Source organism: Drosophila mojavensis, unplaced genomic scaffold (assembly GCF_018153725.1).
Source record: "Drosophila mojavensis isolate 15081-1352.22 unplaced genomic scaffold, ASM1815372v1 contig_136, whole genome shotgun sequence".
Lineage (NCBI taxonomy): Eukaryota > Metazoa > Arthropoda > Insecta > Diptera > Drosophilidae > Drosophila > Drosophila mojavensis.
The window spans coordinates 1,173,452-1,186,690 of record NW_025318667.1 but is presented as its reverse complement, the minus strand read 5'-3'; the positions used below and the strand labels follow the sequence as shown (position 1 = coordinate 1,186,690).

Sequence of the window (13,239 nt, the reverse complement as noted above, 5' to 3'; positions counted from 1 at the left end):
CCCCCTTTCACCTCCTCCCCCCTCCGCCTCATCGTTCGCTTCACACCAAACTGCATCGCAGTGGCTGCCGCTGTCGCTGCCTCTGCCGGCGTCGCTGCTTTCACAGTTACTTCAGCATTTACCGCTATTTTTACAGCTCGTTGCTTTTGCTGCCTCACCCCCCCCTGCCTTCGACCTGCTTAGCAGCAATTAAAATAATACAAATAAATGTCGCCTGTCTTTCAATTTGTGGGCGAACGGGCGACAGCGGTGGGCGTGGCTGTGACGTTTTGACTGAATGCAATGAAATATTTCGCATTGTTATTGCTGTTGCTGTTGTTGTTGCTGTTGTTGTTATTGTGGTTGTTGCAGTTGCAGCCATAAGCAAGACCCTCTCTCTCTCATTCTCTCTCTCTCTCTCTACCCCTCTCTTTCTCTCTTGCGCTACACCTGTTACAAATTGTTTGCAGCTCAGTCAACGAGAACGCGAGGAAGACAGAAAGGAAAACAAAAATGGAACAGGTAAGTTTTTATTGTTGTTGTTGTTGTTGTTGTTGCTTTTGTTGTTGTTGTTGTTGTTGCTGTTGTTGCTGTTTGACAACGACAACGACAACGGCAAATACTTGATGGATGCTATGTGCGACCTTCACCTGGCTGCCCCTCGAGTATTGCGACCCTTGGCCCGTTGAGCCAGCCACGCCCACTCGCGCTCAGCCGCCGCCCACTTTCGAGCTGCTCCATCTCTTTCATTGCTTTAAGAGAATTGCATTGTAGTTTGGGAATAACTGAACAGAGAAAAGTGCTTCACACTGACAGAGACAGCACACACACACACACTCTCTGTCTCTCTCTCGCTCGCTCGCTCTCTGTCACACACTCTTTGCCTTTACTTGACTGTCACAGCTTTGTCATATGTCTAGGCAAACGAGTTTAAGGGAAAAACAAAAACATTGTAAAAAATTTTGTGGTTTTAAATTCAAACTCGGAAAATAGTTAAAAATTAAATTGATCTGCTTAGGGGCTTTGGCAATGGCCGTGGAGGAGAGCGAGGGAGCTGCGCCGACGTTGCGGCCGACTGAGCAGCAGCAGCAGCAGCAGCAGCAGCAGCCGGTGGCAGCACTTGGCGGCCGCGCAGCAGGAGGCGAGAACAACAACAGCAGCAGCCAAAGGTGAGCCATCAGCATGAGCCATCCGTCCGTTTGAGCAGGAGCAAAAACTCTTCCTCCGTTCGACTAGCCAGCAGAAGGTCTACCCGACGCTGCGACTGCGACTGCAGGAGCCGCCGACTGAGGCAGGAAACCGTTCCAGCTCAGTGGAGCGACAGACGCGGCAGGCAGTGACGCGACCGCGACGCGCCGCAACGCCACCGCCGCCGCCGCTGCAGCTGACGTCACGGTCGGAGCTAGAGCAGAGCAGCGGCAGCGACATCTTCAGGCTGGACTCGCAGGACTTCAGCACAACGAGCAGAGCAGCCCTGGCGCGCGAGGCGCAGCTGCTGCAGTTGCAGCAGCAACAGCAGCAACTGATGGAGTCGTCGCCGTGGCTGCCGCAGTGGCAGCTGCGCAGCCGACCCGGGCAGCGCCGCCTGACCTTCGAGCAGTGGCTGCTGCGCAAAAGGTGAGTTGATAAAAGGGAATCGAGAGATTCTTCACGAATTCCCCTTTCCTTCTGGTCTCCGCTTTCTCGCCTGTCCTTATTCTTCTATCCTTTTCCCTCCTCTCTCCTTTTTATGCTTTTCTTTTCTTTTTCTTTTCTTTATTTCTACTTTACTCTCTCATTTCTTTTAACACTTTTCTTTTACTCATCTTTTTTTTTATTCTATCCCTCTCTCTCGTTTCCCTTTTCTATCTTCTCGCTCCTTACGCTTTCTTCCCCCTGAAAGATGTGAGTGAACACAAAAATCCCTTACACTTATCTTCTTTCCCCTTCTTTCCTATCTCTCCTTTCTTTCCTTTCTTTCCTTTCTTTCCTTTCTTTCCTATCTTTCCTTTCACGCCCCCCCCCCATGTTCACTCTCCCTTTGTCCCCCTCTTTCTCGCCCTTTTTTTCTCTTTTATCTTCTCGCACCCCGCCGTCCTTCTCGCCCGCAGGAGCCAAGAGTCGATGCGTCGCCGCCAGAGCCGACGCGAGGCGCAGCGGGTGCAGCAGGCGAAGCAGCTACGCCAGCAGATGGCCCAGAAGAGCTACGCGGAGTGGCTGACCGCGAAGAAGAAGCGGCTGCTGCTGAAGGAGTCGCGTTTCGATGAGGCGCTGGCAGCGGAGATCGCGACGCTCCAGAGGCAGCGGCAAAGCCAACATTCGCTGCAGCAGTGGAAGCAGCGCAAGCAGCAGGAGGCGCAGCAGCGGCGCGAGCGGCAGGAGCAGGTGCAGCAGGAGGACGAAGCGAACGAGAAGCTGCGCGAGCAGCTCAGCCATCTCGCCTGGCAGCGCTGGATCTCGCGACAGGCAATCAAGGCGCCACCGCAGCTGCAGGCCATGCAGAAGCTCCGACAGCAGCAACAGCTGCAGCCGCAGCAGCAGCCGCGGCGCGACAGACTGAGAATGTCGGCTGCTGCTGCTGCTGCTGCTGCCGCTACTGCGCCGCGGCAGCGCAAGCAATCGCACCCAATCACCTCGCTCTATCTGCAGGTGCCGCTGTCTGTGGCGCAGCGCTCACTGCGTCGCCGTCTGCAGAGCCTCAGCTCGCTGGAGCACTCAACGCGGCGCTTGCGCTGAGCGAGCCAAAAGAGCTTTTCCCTAAAGCTTTAAGCTGCTTGCGATCAAGCTAACCGACGGACTTCACAGTAAGGGAGCTTTTGCAAAAGCTTTTGGTAAATACCAAACTTTGTCATCACTCTCCAATCATATACTGACGCAAGCAGCCTCGTTAGAGCTTCCGCTGAATCCGTAAGCTTGTCATTAATTTTTCCCGTTCTGCCATTTGTTAACGTATCTAGACAGTTCAAGCCAGTCAGCTTTAGGCCACACACAAATCAAAGACAATAAAATCAAATTCCCTCCATAAAAGCTTTTGATTTAAACGGGCAAGTGAAAGCTTCTTAAAGTTGGACTAATTATTCATTGTAGTCGGTTAAAAGCTGATAGAAACTTGGCATTAAGCAGGTAGCTAGCCTAGATAAAAAGAACTTGGTCTGATAACTTTGCCAGGAGCTTTCAACAAACGTTTACTACTTGCGCTTAATCCAAAAGCTTTCTGGAAAAAGCTTAGATATGCCTTTAAAGTTCCCCTTTCATGTAATGCTGATTATTATTCTCAATAGTTCTTACTCTTCAGCTTAAAAGTGTTTTTTCGTCTACACTAAAAGCTTTCGTGCTGACAGCTTGTACAAGATATATTTTTTGCGAATATTTTTTGTGAATATTTTTTGCGATGTACAATTATTGTGGGAAAAAAGTTTTTAAAAATAAATCGAAAAATAATGATAAATTGATGTTTTAAAAGTTGCATATCAAGCATCATATTTATATTTTTTCAAACCTTAAAATATCATCGATACGATATTTTAAAAATATTCGAGAGCTTTACTTGAAGACGTACTGGTAAGCTGTGCATATAGCTAGGAGACTTACCTAAGTTTGCTTGCCCCAAAGTTGCTTATTGAATGCAGCTTTAAAGCTCCAACCGGGATGTGTGATAAAGAGGTAAAGCTGCAGAAATTGCATTAAGTTAATGGCAAATGCTGAAGCACTGCAGATGCATTTAAATCTGCATATGGCTAGGCTAGGCTGGACTGGGCTGGGCTGGGCTGGGCTGGGCTGGGCTGGGCTAGTCTGGCTTGGTGACAGTAATTAAGATTGAAGTTTTTAATGTTTTTGTTTTGGTTAATTCAATTAGGCCAACAATCGAGAGGGAGCTTTGGGGCTGAGCGTTCGATGTAACCTGCTGACTTTGTGCCGAGGCTGTGCAGCTGCAGCCGCTGGACCACAGCGCAGACAATGCAGCTGCAGTCCGCCGGCCTCGGGGTGAGAGCGAGCGGTGAGGTAGAGGTAGAGGTGGAGCAGGCTGGGCTCTATGGAGTTCAGCCACAAGACAACGCCCACACGCTCTGCCGCCCACTTATCCTTTTAATCCATTTTCATTGTGAGACATTGCTCGAGCAGTTTTTTTCTCCTCTTTTGTTTTCGGCCAGGTAACAGGTATGGCCAGCACTTGGCCACACACACACACACACATAACGCATCGATGTGTGACAGAGATATAGACAGAGAGATAGAGAGAGAGAGAAAGGTATAGAAAGTGTGAGTAGATAGAGACAGCTGGCCGTAGGAATCGCAGCTGCTGCTGCTGCTGCTGTTGATTTGAGTGCTGGCTAAAAGGAAGGGTCGAGCCCACATTTTAGCCAAAAATGGAGCTGCTCGAAATGTTCTGTGCATTGACCCCTCTCGGCTGGCCCTCGTTATGCCCCCAGAGTGTGTATGTGTGTGTGTGTGTGTGTGTGTTGGCTCGTTGTTTGGCAATCCAATGAGCTGCTTGTCCGACGCTCCGCATCGTGCATCGAGCCTTAGCCTAGCCTTAGCCTTAGCCACAGCAGCTGCGTCATTTGTAAAACAGAAAATGCAAATTTCTCCTCTCCTTACGGGATTTTGTTTTTCCCTTCCATTTCGGACTTTTCCTCTACTGTTTCGTGTTCTGTTTGTGTGTGTGTGTGTGTGTGTGTGTGTGTGTGTGTGAACAATTGGGGCCTGATCGATGTGGAAATTGTTGATCTTCTTCTGGGTCAAAGCACCTGGCAGCGTACAATGTGCTTCAATCAAGTTTCAAGTCCCCGGGGCCTGTGGCTGGACACAGCTTTTCTTGGGCCAGCAGCGTTTGGGCTGGACTATTCTAGGGGAATTGAAGCAGTTAGGCATTCAAATGAGTTGCCTATGATTGGCAGCGCAGCCAGGATAGTTTGATTGATGATTGAAGGCGTGAGCAAAGCGCTGGAGAAAGGCCTAACCCTAAAACAGCCCCGGGCACATTTCCTTCCCCTTAAAGAACAGCACAATCTCAGTTAGCTAGACGATAAATCTCTCTTTAATATTCGAATGATAGTTAAAACTTTTCACCCTGTGGCTTGATGGTAATGTTTTGTACCTGTTGAAGGAGAACGTATTCGATGATAATATTCAGATATGATGTGATATGATATGCTCACTTGCACATTGGCCGGAGTGGAGATGGTCCACAGTACGGCGTCGGCCACATCCTCAGAGCGCAGCATCGGCATATGTGGCTTGATGACGCCCTGTATCTGCTCGGGCAAGATGTCCGTGTCGACAATGCCGGGACTTATGGTCTGAAATTAAATATCAAGTAAGTAAGTAAGGTACTAAGTAGTAACATAGAAGAGGGAGTGATTGGTGTTCAAGAGAGTCAAGGGACTAAGGGACAAGGCAAATTCAAATTGAACATTTCCAAAATCAACCAAACTTAAAGATGTTTTGCTATAGCCATACGTATATCTATCTATCTGTCTATCTATATTTACATCTATATCTATCTAGAGCTCTAGAGTGAGGTCGGAAAACAGGGGAAGTCGACAGCCAGAAGCTGTAATGGACAATGGAGAAAAGATGGGATGGAATATAGAATGGTAGGGTGAAAGGTCGTTCGGGAAGATAGACTGAATGAAAAAGTGGATGGTTAGTCAAATGAAAGATGGGACAAAAAGTTGGGCGTAAGATCGAGACATCTGATAATAAGTCGAGAGGCAGCTGAGTCCGAATGCCAGACGGCCAGAGGCATGAGATATCGCACGGCACAGCAAATATTCACATAGAGTGCGCCAGAGGTCGAATTTCGCAATTTTCCGATTTCCAATTAAAGAGATAAACAGCCATTCGAATAGCTCGCACTTTGAGGCACTAGCCAGGTGTTTAGGCATTACGCACTGCTGGCTCCCTTCCCCCACTCACCGAGACCCGGACGCGCGTTTGATGGCGCTGAAACTCCTGGCGGTAGATCTCCTGCATGGCACGCAGCGCAAATTTGGTCGCCGGATAAATGTTTAGCGATGGCAATTGAGGTCCCAGATTTGGCACCTGCTGTCCCGCAACGCTGTTCACAATGATCACGTGGCCCTCACCCCTCGCCTGCTCTGGCTGCTGCTGCTCCTGTCGCCGCATTGCTTGGAATGCCTCGCGGATGCAATAGACGCTGCCCATTAGATTCGTTTCAATGGTGTCGCGTATCGCTTGGGTATTGCCCGGCCCGCTGAGCTCGGTGGTCGCAATGATGCCCGCATTATTGACCAGCACATGGACGCCGCCCAGCTCCCGCTGGGCCCAGTCGAACGCGGCCAGCACCTCGGACTCGCGCGTTATGTCGCAGCGGCGGGCATGCAGGCGCCGCTGCTCGGCTGGCGGCAGCTTTGCTCGCATCTCCTCAATGCGCTCCTGGCGCCGGGCCAGGCCAACGACCAGCAGACCGGCACCGACCAAGGCGCGGGCACAGGCAGCCCCAATGCCAGCGCTGGCGCCGCTAACCACGGCCACTTTGTTGCGCCAACGTTCCATTTTGTCGACTGGCCGACCAGGCCTCTGCAACAGACGAGCTAGCCAGAGCTGGGAGGCCGTAGTAATGCAAATGAGCCAAGTGCTTGCATAGAGCCTAAGCTGTATCGATTTGCATTCACCGACACCCACAGCCACAGCCACACCCTCCTGCCCACTGACATCATTTCGATTCTCGATGTCGCTGTCGCTGTCGCCGTCGCTGCCTTTGTCTTGGAGCCAACTTGAGGTAATCGCCTGCACTTGGCTGTAATTATTCCGAGCTGCTGTTCTCAATCGGAGCATTCGATGCGATTGGAGCAGCATCTGAAACGTTCTCAGCTGCATTGCATGAACGCACTTTCAGTCTGCAAGCTTAGCTACATTGGACTCCATTTACAGTTGTTTATGGGAAGGCATTCTCTCCAATTGCAGCTGCTGGCTGGGACTCCTGCGAGCAGCCCACTGGGAAGCCTTACGGGCCTAAGCCTCTACCTGCCTGGAGTTGCCCTGAAGTCAAATTGTATCCAAAGACAAGCCCAACCTAGTTGAAAAGAAAGTGAGGATTATATTGCTCATTCTCTGCCTCATTTCCCATAATTTGATTAGAAACCCAATTCACAAAGTAAATGCCAAGTGACGCAAGCAGAATGGGGGCCTGAATAAAAAATATATATTTTGAAAAACTTACAAAAAACAGGACGATTACATGAATATCATAAGGATATGGGGATTGACGTGAGTGAGGGGAGGGGAGGGTGGTGGGGGGACGCTCTAATCACACCTGGACCTAAATCTAACGCCAGGGCTTCACCTTCTGAGGTTCCTTCGACTTGAGTAAATGTTTGGGCTCGATGCTGCGTGCTCGTTGCAGCGGATTATTCGATTTGTTGGCCGCCGATAGCAGATGCTCATCGGAGCGTAGAATGCGCGTCTCGTTGAAGACGACTCGACGGCGTTGCATTTGGGCCGCCTCTTCGGCAAAGACAGCGCGACGCTGCTGCTGCTTGAGCGCGTGCTTCTCCAGCTTCAGCTCGTAGTTGAGGTCGGTGCTGCTGTTGTTGCGGCTGCGCTGGGGCAGCGCCTTGCCCTCCTCGAGCCAGTCCTTGAGCCGGAGGCGCAGCTTCTCGCGCTTGTCCTGAAACTTCTTCGGCAGAGTCTTGTTGTTCTGCTGGTCCTGCTGCTTGCGCAGCTGCTCCACTTGATCGTCGTGCAGCTCGTGCTGGGCCTGATACCCACCCAGTGACTCGTTCCTCTTCATTTCGCGCACGCGCTGTGCATTGTCTTTGCTCCAGACCATGGACGTGCGATGCGGACGCAACAGGCAGCTGTCCAGTGAGTTGCTCAGCTTTGACAGCGGGCCAGTCTCGCCCAGCTTCAAGGGCTCTCGCCGCACGTTGGGGCTCTGCTTGCAGATCGCCCGTCGCGGCTGAGCCAGACGCTCCAGACGCTCGTAGTCAGGCCCCTGGCGCTTCGGACGCGGCTGCGGCGGCGGATTCTGCGGCTTTTTGACGATGGGCCCATGCACCGATTTCCATTCGTTGGGATTCGTGAAGAGGGGCGCGGTAGTGCCGCGCAGCGAGTCTAGGCCCTTGCCCATGGGCACCGGCTTCGGCTTGTTACGAGAGGCCAGCACCCATTGCTCAAAGGCCTCGGCGCTCATTTCGCGACGCGCCGTCTCCAGTTGATTTTGTCGTTCTATGTAGGCCTCACGCTTCAGCCGCTGCTCCCTGAGCTCGGCCAGCTTTTCGCGCTCCCATTCGATGAGACGGCGCTGCGACTCCGAGGCTGGCAGCGACTGACGCGAATGGGTGGTCAGCTGACCGGAGCTCACATCCGACTTAGCCCGTCGCAGTTGAGTGTTCTTGCTCTTCACCCAACGTTCAAAGTTCAGCTGGGCGAGACGCGAGCGCTCCTTGGCACGTTGCTCTTCCAACTCTGTTGAGAGACGGCGCTCCTTTTTCAGCTGATCCTGCTTCTCCCTGCGAAGGCGGCGTAAAGCAACAAGAGATAGAAACAATTAATAAACCCAAGCAATCAGTGACGTATGTCTAGCTTACTTTTTGGCAGCCAGCCAGGCGTAGAAGGGCGATGACAAGGGCGATGAGTTGTTGCTGTCCCGCTTGGCCATCTGCTCCTGCATGGAGAGCAGCGTGCTGTGCGCTATGACCTCAGCGCTGTTCCACAGTCCCGATTCAGAGACAGTTAGACTTCCATGGCTGTGATGGGATGAAGTCCGAGACGACTTCTTCTCCTGATTCTGATCCGGATCCTGTGGTAAATTATTTTGAGACTTGGCCTTTCGCTGTGATCCGTTGGCTGTCTGTAAATTCGGCTCTGTATGTGACCTAGTCCGTAGCACACGCGGTGTGTCCGAGTGCAACAACGCCAGCTTCGGGGTCATTTGCAGCTGCACCTTCTGCTTCGCTTGGGTTCGCTTCTCACGCTTTGGCTGTAAGTCTCCTTGAAGACACATCTCTGGCTGTGACTTCTCTGCCTTTAGTCGCATCACCTGAATTTTCTCCTCTTTTAAGAATTCCAGATGTAGGCTCTCTGGCTTTAGTCTCTCCGTCTGACAATTTATTAGCTGAGGTTTCATCTCATACTTCGATCTCTCTGATTGCGATTTTATCGGCTGCGAGATCTGCTTTAGCTGTGACTCTTTCTCTGACTCCGAAATCGCTTCGTACGACCATTCCAAGTACTGACTGTAATATCGATGCTTTGTCTGCTGCCCAGACTTCACTTTCTGTTTCACCTGCAATATCATCTCATTAGACTTCACTTTCTGCTCTACCTGCAACGTCTTCTGCTCTGGCTTCTCTTTCTTATCTCCCAGCAATGTCTTCCGTTCAGACTTTTCTTTCTGCTCTACCTGCAACGTCTTCTGTTCTGGCTTCTCTTTCTGCTCTACCTTCTTCTGTTCTGCCTTCTCTTTCTTATCCACCAGCAAAGTTTTCCGCTCAGATTTCTCTTTCTGCTCTACCTGCAATGTCTTTTGTTCTAACTTATCTTTCATATCCCCAAGCAATGTCTTCAGCTCTGACTTTTCTGTCTGCTCTACCGGCACATTCTTCCGGTCTGCCTTCTCTATCTGCAGAGTCTTCCCTTCTGGCTTCTCTTTGTGCTCTACCTGCAACGCCTTCTGTTCTGGCTTCTCTTTTTGCTTGACTTCCTGCTCTTCTGCCTTCTCTTTCTTATCCACCAGCAACGTCTTCCGCTCAAACTTCTCTTTCTGCAGTACCTGTAGCGCCTTATGCTCAGACTTCTCTTTCTGCTCTACCGGTAAATTCTTCCGGTGTGCCTTCTCTACCTGCAGTATCTTCCACTCTGACTTTTCTGTCGGATCTACATGTAATGTGTTCTGCTCTGACTTCTCTTTCTGCTCTACCTGAGAAGAGTTCCGGCCTGTCTTCTCTTTCTTCGCTACCTGTAGAGTCTTCCGCTCGTGCTTCTCTTTCTGTTCTACTTCCTGCTCTTCTGCTTTCTCTTTCTTATCCACCAGCAACGTCCTAAGTTCAGACTTCTCTTTCTGCTCTACCTGAAAAGACTTCCGGGCTGTCTTCTCTACCTGTAGAATCTTTTGCTCTGACTTGTCTTTGAGCTCTACCGGCAAACTCTTATGTTCTGTCTTATCAATCTTATCTTCCACCAGCAGTGTCTTCAGTTCTGCATTCTCCTTGTGCTCTACCTTCAGCGTCTTTCTTAGCTTATCTTTCTTCTCTACGTCAAAATTATTGTGTTCTGCCTTCTCTTTTTTATCCACCTGGAGTGTCTTGCGTTCAGACTTTTCATTCTGCTCTATCAGCAAAATTTTATGTTCTGCTTTATCTTTCTGCTCTAGCTGCAACGCATGCGGATTTGGCATCTCTTTCTTATCCACCGGCAACGTTTTCCGGTATACTTTCTCTTTCGGATCTATCTGCAGCGTCTTTCGCTCTACCTTCTCTTTCTGCTCTACCTTTTGCTGTTCTGCCTTCTCTTTCATATCCACCAGCAACGTCTTGCGTTCAGACTTTTCTTTGTGCTCTACTTGTAGCGCCTTAAGCGCTGACTTCTCTTTCTGTTCTACCGGTAAATTCTTCCGGTATGTTCTTTCTACCTGCAGTATCTTCTGTTCTGCCTTTTCTGTCTGATCTACTTGTAATGTCTTCTGTTCTGACTTCTCTGTCTGCTCTACCTGAAAATACTTCCGGTCTGTCTTCTCTTTCTTCACTACCTGTAGAGTCCTTTGCTCTGACTGCTCTTTCAGCTCTACCGGCAAATTCTTATGTTCTGTCTTATCAATCTTATCCTCCACCAGCAGCGTCTTCAGTTCTGCATTATTTTTGTGCTCTACCTTCAGCGTCTTTCTTAGCTTATCTTTCTGCTCTACCTCTAAAATATTCAGTTCGGCCTTCTCTTTTTTATACACCTGGAGTGTCTTGCGTTCAGACTTTTCATTCTGCTCTATCTGCAAAGTCTTTTGTTCTGATTTATCTATCTGCTCTAACTGCAACGCGTGCCGGTCTGACTTCTGTTTCTGATCTAACTGCAGTGTCCTCCGTTCAGGCTTCACTGTCTGATCTACTTGCAACGTCTTCAGTTCTGCCTTCACATGCTTATCCATCAGCAACGACTTCTGTTCTGCATTCTCTTTCTTATCCGCTTGCAAAGTCTTAAGATCAGACTTTTCCTTCTGCTCTACTTGCAAAGTCTTACGTTCAGACTTCTCTTTCTGTTCTACCTGCAACGTCTTTTGTTCGGCCTTCTCTTTCTGCTCTACCTGTAAGCTCTTATGTTCTGTCTTCTCTTTATGCCCTACCTGCAATGTTTTTTGCTCTGATTTCTCTTTCTTATCCACATTGTTCAGTTCTGCATTCTCTTTCTGCTCTAGCTGCAAAGTCTTCCGGTCGGACATCTCTTTCTTATCCAACGTATTCTGTACTGCCTTGTCTTTCAGTTCCGTCTGCACCGCCTTCTCTTTCAGTTTCGGCTTCAACGTCACCTGCTGTGCCTTCTCCTTCTGCTCCTTCCGACCCATGGTCATATTGAAGTATCCAGGCATATCCAGCAGCAATGCCTCATCTGCCTCCCCATGCTTCTTTTTGTTCTTTGAATGTTCCCCCCTCTCTAGCTTCTGGTGTTTATTTATCTCCTGCTGTTGCTTCCCCAATGCCTGCTCATTCTTTCCGTCTTTGTAGCCTTTCTGCCCGTGCAGCAGAAAAAGGTCCGTCTTCCGTAGACGGGGCGCCGTGTCCGCAAAGTAATGAAAGCGATGTCGATGATCGAAACGCCCTGCACTGCAGTAGGACAACTATTTTGAAGCACACATCTACATCCAGAAGGTTCAGATAACTTACTGTGTATACGACCGGACTCCGACGGAACTGCAGTTGATCCTGACATTCTGACAGGAAGCCACAGTTTTGTTGCCCGGCTCCGTCGAGAGCACTACGCGCATTACCTCATTGCCATGCTGATCATTGGTAGCCACGAAGGCCATCTCCCATTCAAATGGATTGATACACTCGCGGCCACGGATGCACTTTACGATTTGTTTTTCTCCACTGCTAAAATATAGCACTAAAAAATATATAGAAATATATATTGAGAAGTGAACACATTCACAGAATGCTCAGTTATGATCCAGCACAGCACAGCACAGCACAGCTCAGCTCAGCTCAGCTCAGCTCGGCAAAGGGCTACTCAGTCAGCGGAGGCCAGAAAACTCACAGATCCCTCAACCTGAAAATGTGTGTGTGTGTGTGTGTTTTTTTATGTCTCAAGTTGAAAACTGAACTTTATTAACAGAACTGAACAAAAACGGAGAGCCGAGAAATACGAAAGTTAAACCGATATAGTAAGCTAGCATTCGTTATTCAAGATTTAGTTTTCGCTGACAAATTTTTAGTTAGTCGATTAGATGACAAATGCCAAAAGTTGGGCATGAATGAAGCGATTTACATTTTAGGATTTACCAACACTGAAAACATCGATAGCACAAAACATCGATTGATGAGCAGCCGCAAAAATATTACGCCAATTGCCAATAATCGCAGCCAAACACGTTAAGGCACATTCAATAATAGTTATCAAGCAAATCTAGACTAATTTGTATAACTTGCTTTTCACTTAGCACCATCTTCCGCCTTCCGTCCTGAAGCTCCTTCCTGCCTTTTACTTCCTATAAAATCCTCGCACCCCTTACAGTACGCCTCATTATTTGATTATAGACGAAACGGAATTGCATTGAGTGCGACTCTTCGCACCACTCAACTAGTTAAATGCGGGTCTTGCCAGTGAGAGACTTAATAAGCAGCAACAAGTTGCAGAAGTTCCACGTTAATGTACTTCACTCCACATCAACGTCTATCTCCGCCTTCGCCGCAGTCTCCGCCATGCCTTTTCCATCCGACACTCATAAGTAGTTTAGCATTTAATGCAGTTACGACCTCAACAAACTCATTCAAGGACTTTGACAGCGCTGTCAGCCTGCTATCCCCCCAAAGACACATAGATAGAACACCTTATATACATCTATACACCTATACATACATATATGGGCATGTTTATAGACACGGCAATCGACAATCTGCGACGACACTTGACGCACTTAAAAAATTGTCTCAGAGTCTTAAGATTAAATTATGCTCCACTTCAACGTGGCTCAGCATATTCTTGGTGAACTCGAAATACCCTCAAGTGCAGCTTCTGTGGGAATTTTCCAAGTTTTATTAGATATTTTCAGAATGTAGCATACTTTTCTTCTGATTTGCCTCCTAAGCAATTCCCAAGCGCTTCATT

At 49.1% G+C, this 13,239-nt stretch overlaps 3 protein-coding genes across 4 annotated transcripts; 1 reads left to right on the top strand and 2 right to left on the bottom strand.

Moving 5' to 3' along the window:
* Positions 1–866: 866 nt before the first annotated feature.
* On the top strand, positions 867–2,985 carry LOC6587058 (bromodomain-containing protein DDB_G0280777). The gene is made up of 3 exons (XM_044011542.1): positions 867–1,148; positions 1,216–1,596; positions 2,070–2,985. The coding sequence occupies exons 1-3, from the start codon at positions 1,009–1,011 to the stop codon at positions 2,692–2,694; spliced, it is 1,146 nt and encodes a 381-aa protein (XP_043867477.1). The 5' UTR covers positions 867–1,008; the 3' UTR covers positions 2,695–2,985.
* Positions 2,986–4,973: 1,988 nt separating this feature from the next.
* On the bottom strand, positions 4,974–6,492 carry LOC6585654 (farnesol dehydrogenase). The gene is made up of 3 exons (XM_002011246.4): positions 5,878–6,492; positions 5,118–5,258; positions 4,974–5,056 (listed from the first exon to the last, which is right to left on the bottom strand). The coding sequence occupies exons 1-3, from the start codon at positions 6,475–6,477 to the stop codon at positions 5,015–5,017; spliced, it is 783 nt and encodes a 260-aa protein (XP_002011282.3). The 5' UTR covers positions 6,478–6,492; the 3' UTR covers positions 4,974–5,014.
* Positions 6,493–7,104: 612 nt separating this feature from the next.
* LOC6585655 (serine/threonine-protein kinase dst2) lies at positions 7,105–12,360 on the bottom strand. 2 transcript variants are annotated; one of them, XM_015160978.3, is made up of 4 exons: positions 11,796–12,359; positions 11,258–11,735; positions 8,514–9,211; positions 7,105–8,435 (listed from the first exon to the last, which is right to left on the bottom strand). In XM_015160978.3, exons 1-4 carry the CDS (start codon positions 11,936–11,938, stop codon positions 7,250–7,252), a joined length of 2,505 nt encoding a protein of 834 aa, XP_015016464.1. In that variant the 5' UTR covers positions 11,939–12,359; the 3' UTR covers positions 7,105–7,249. The 2 variants fall into 2 exon arrangements, with proteins under 2 accessions (XP_015016464.1, XP_002011283.1); XM_002011247.4 differs by having other exon boundaries at positions 8,514–11,735; positions 11,796–12,360.
* Positions 12,361–13,239: the final 879 nt, after the last annotated feature.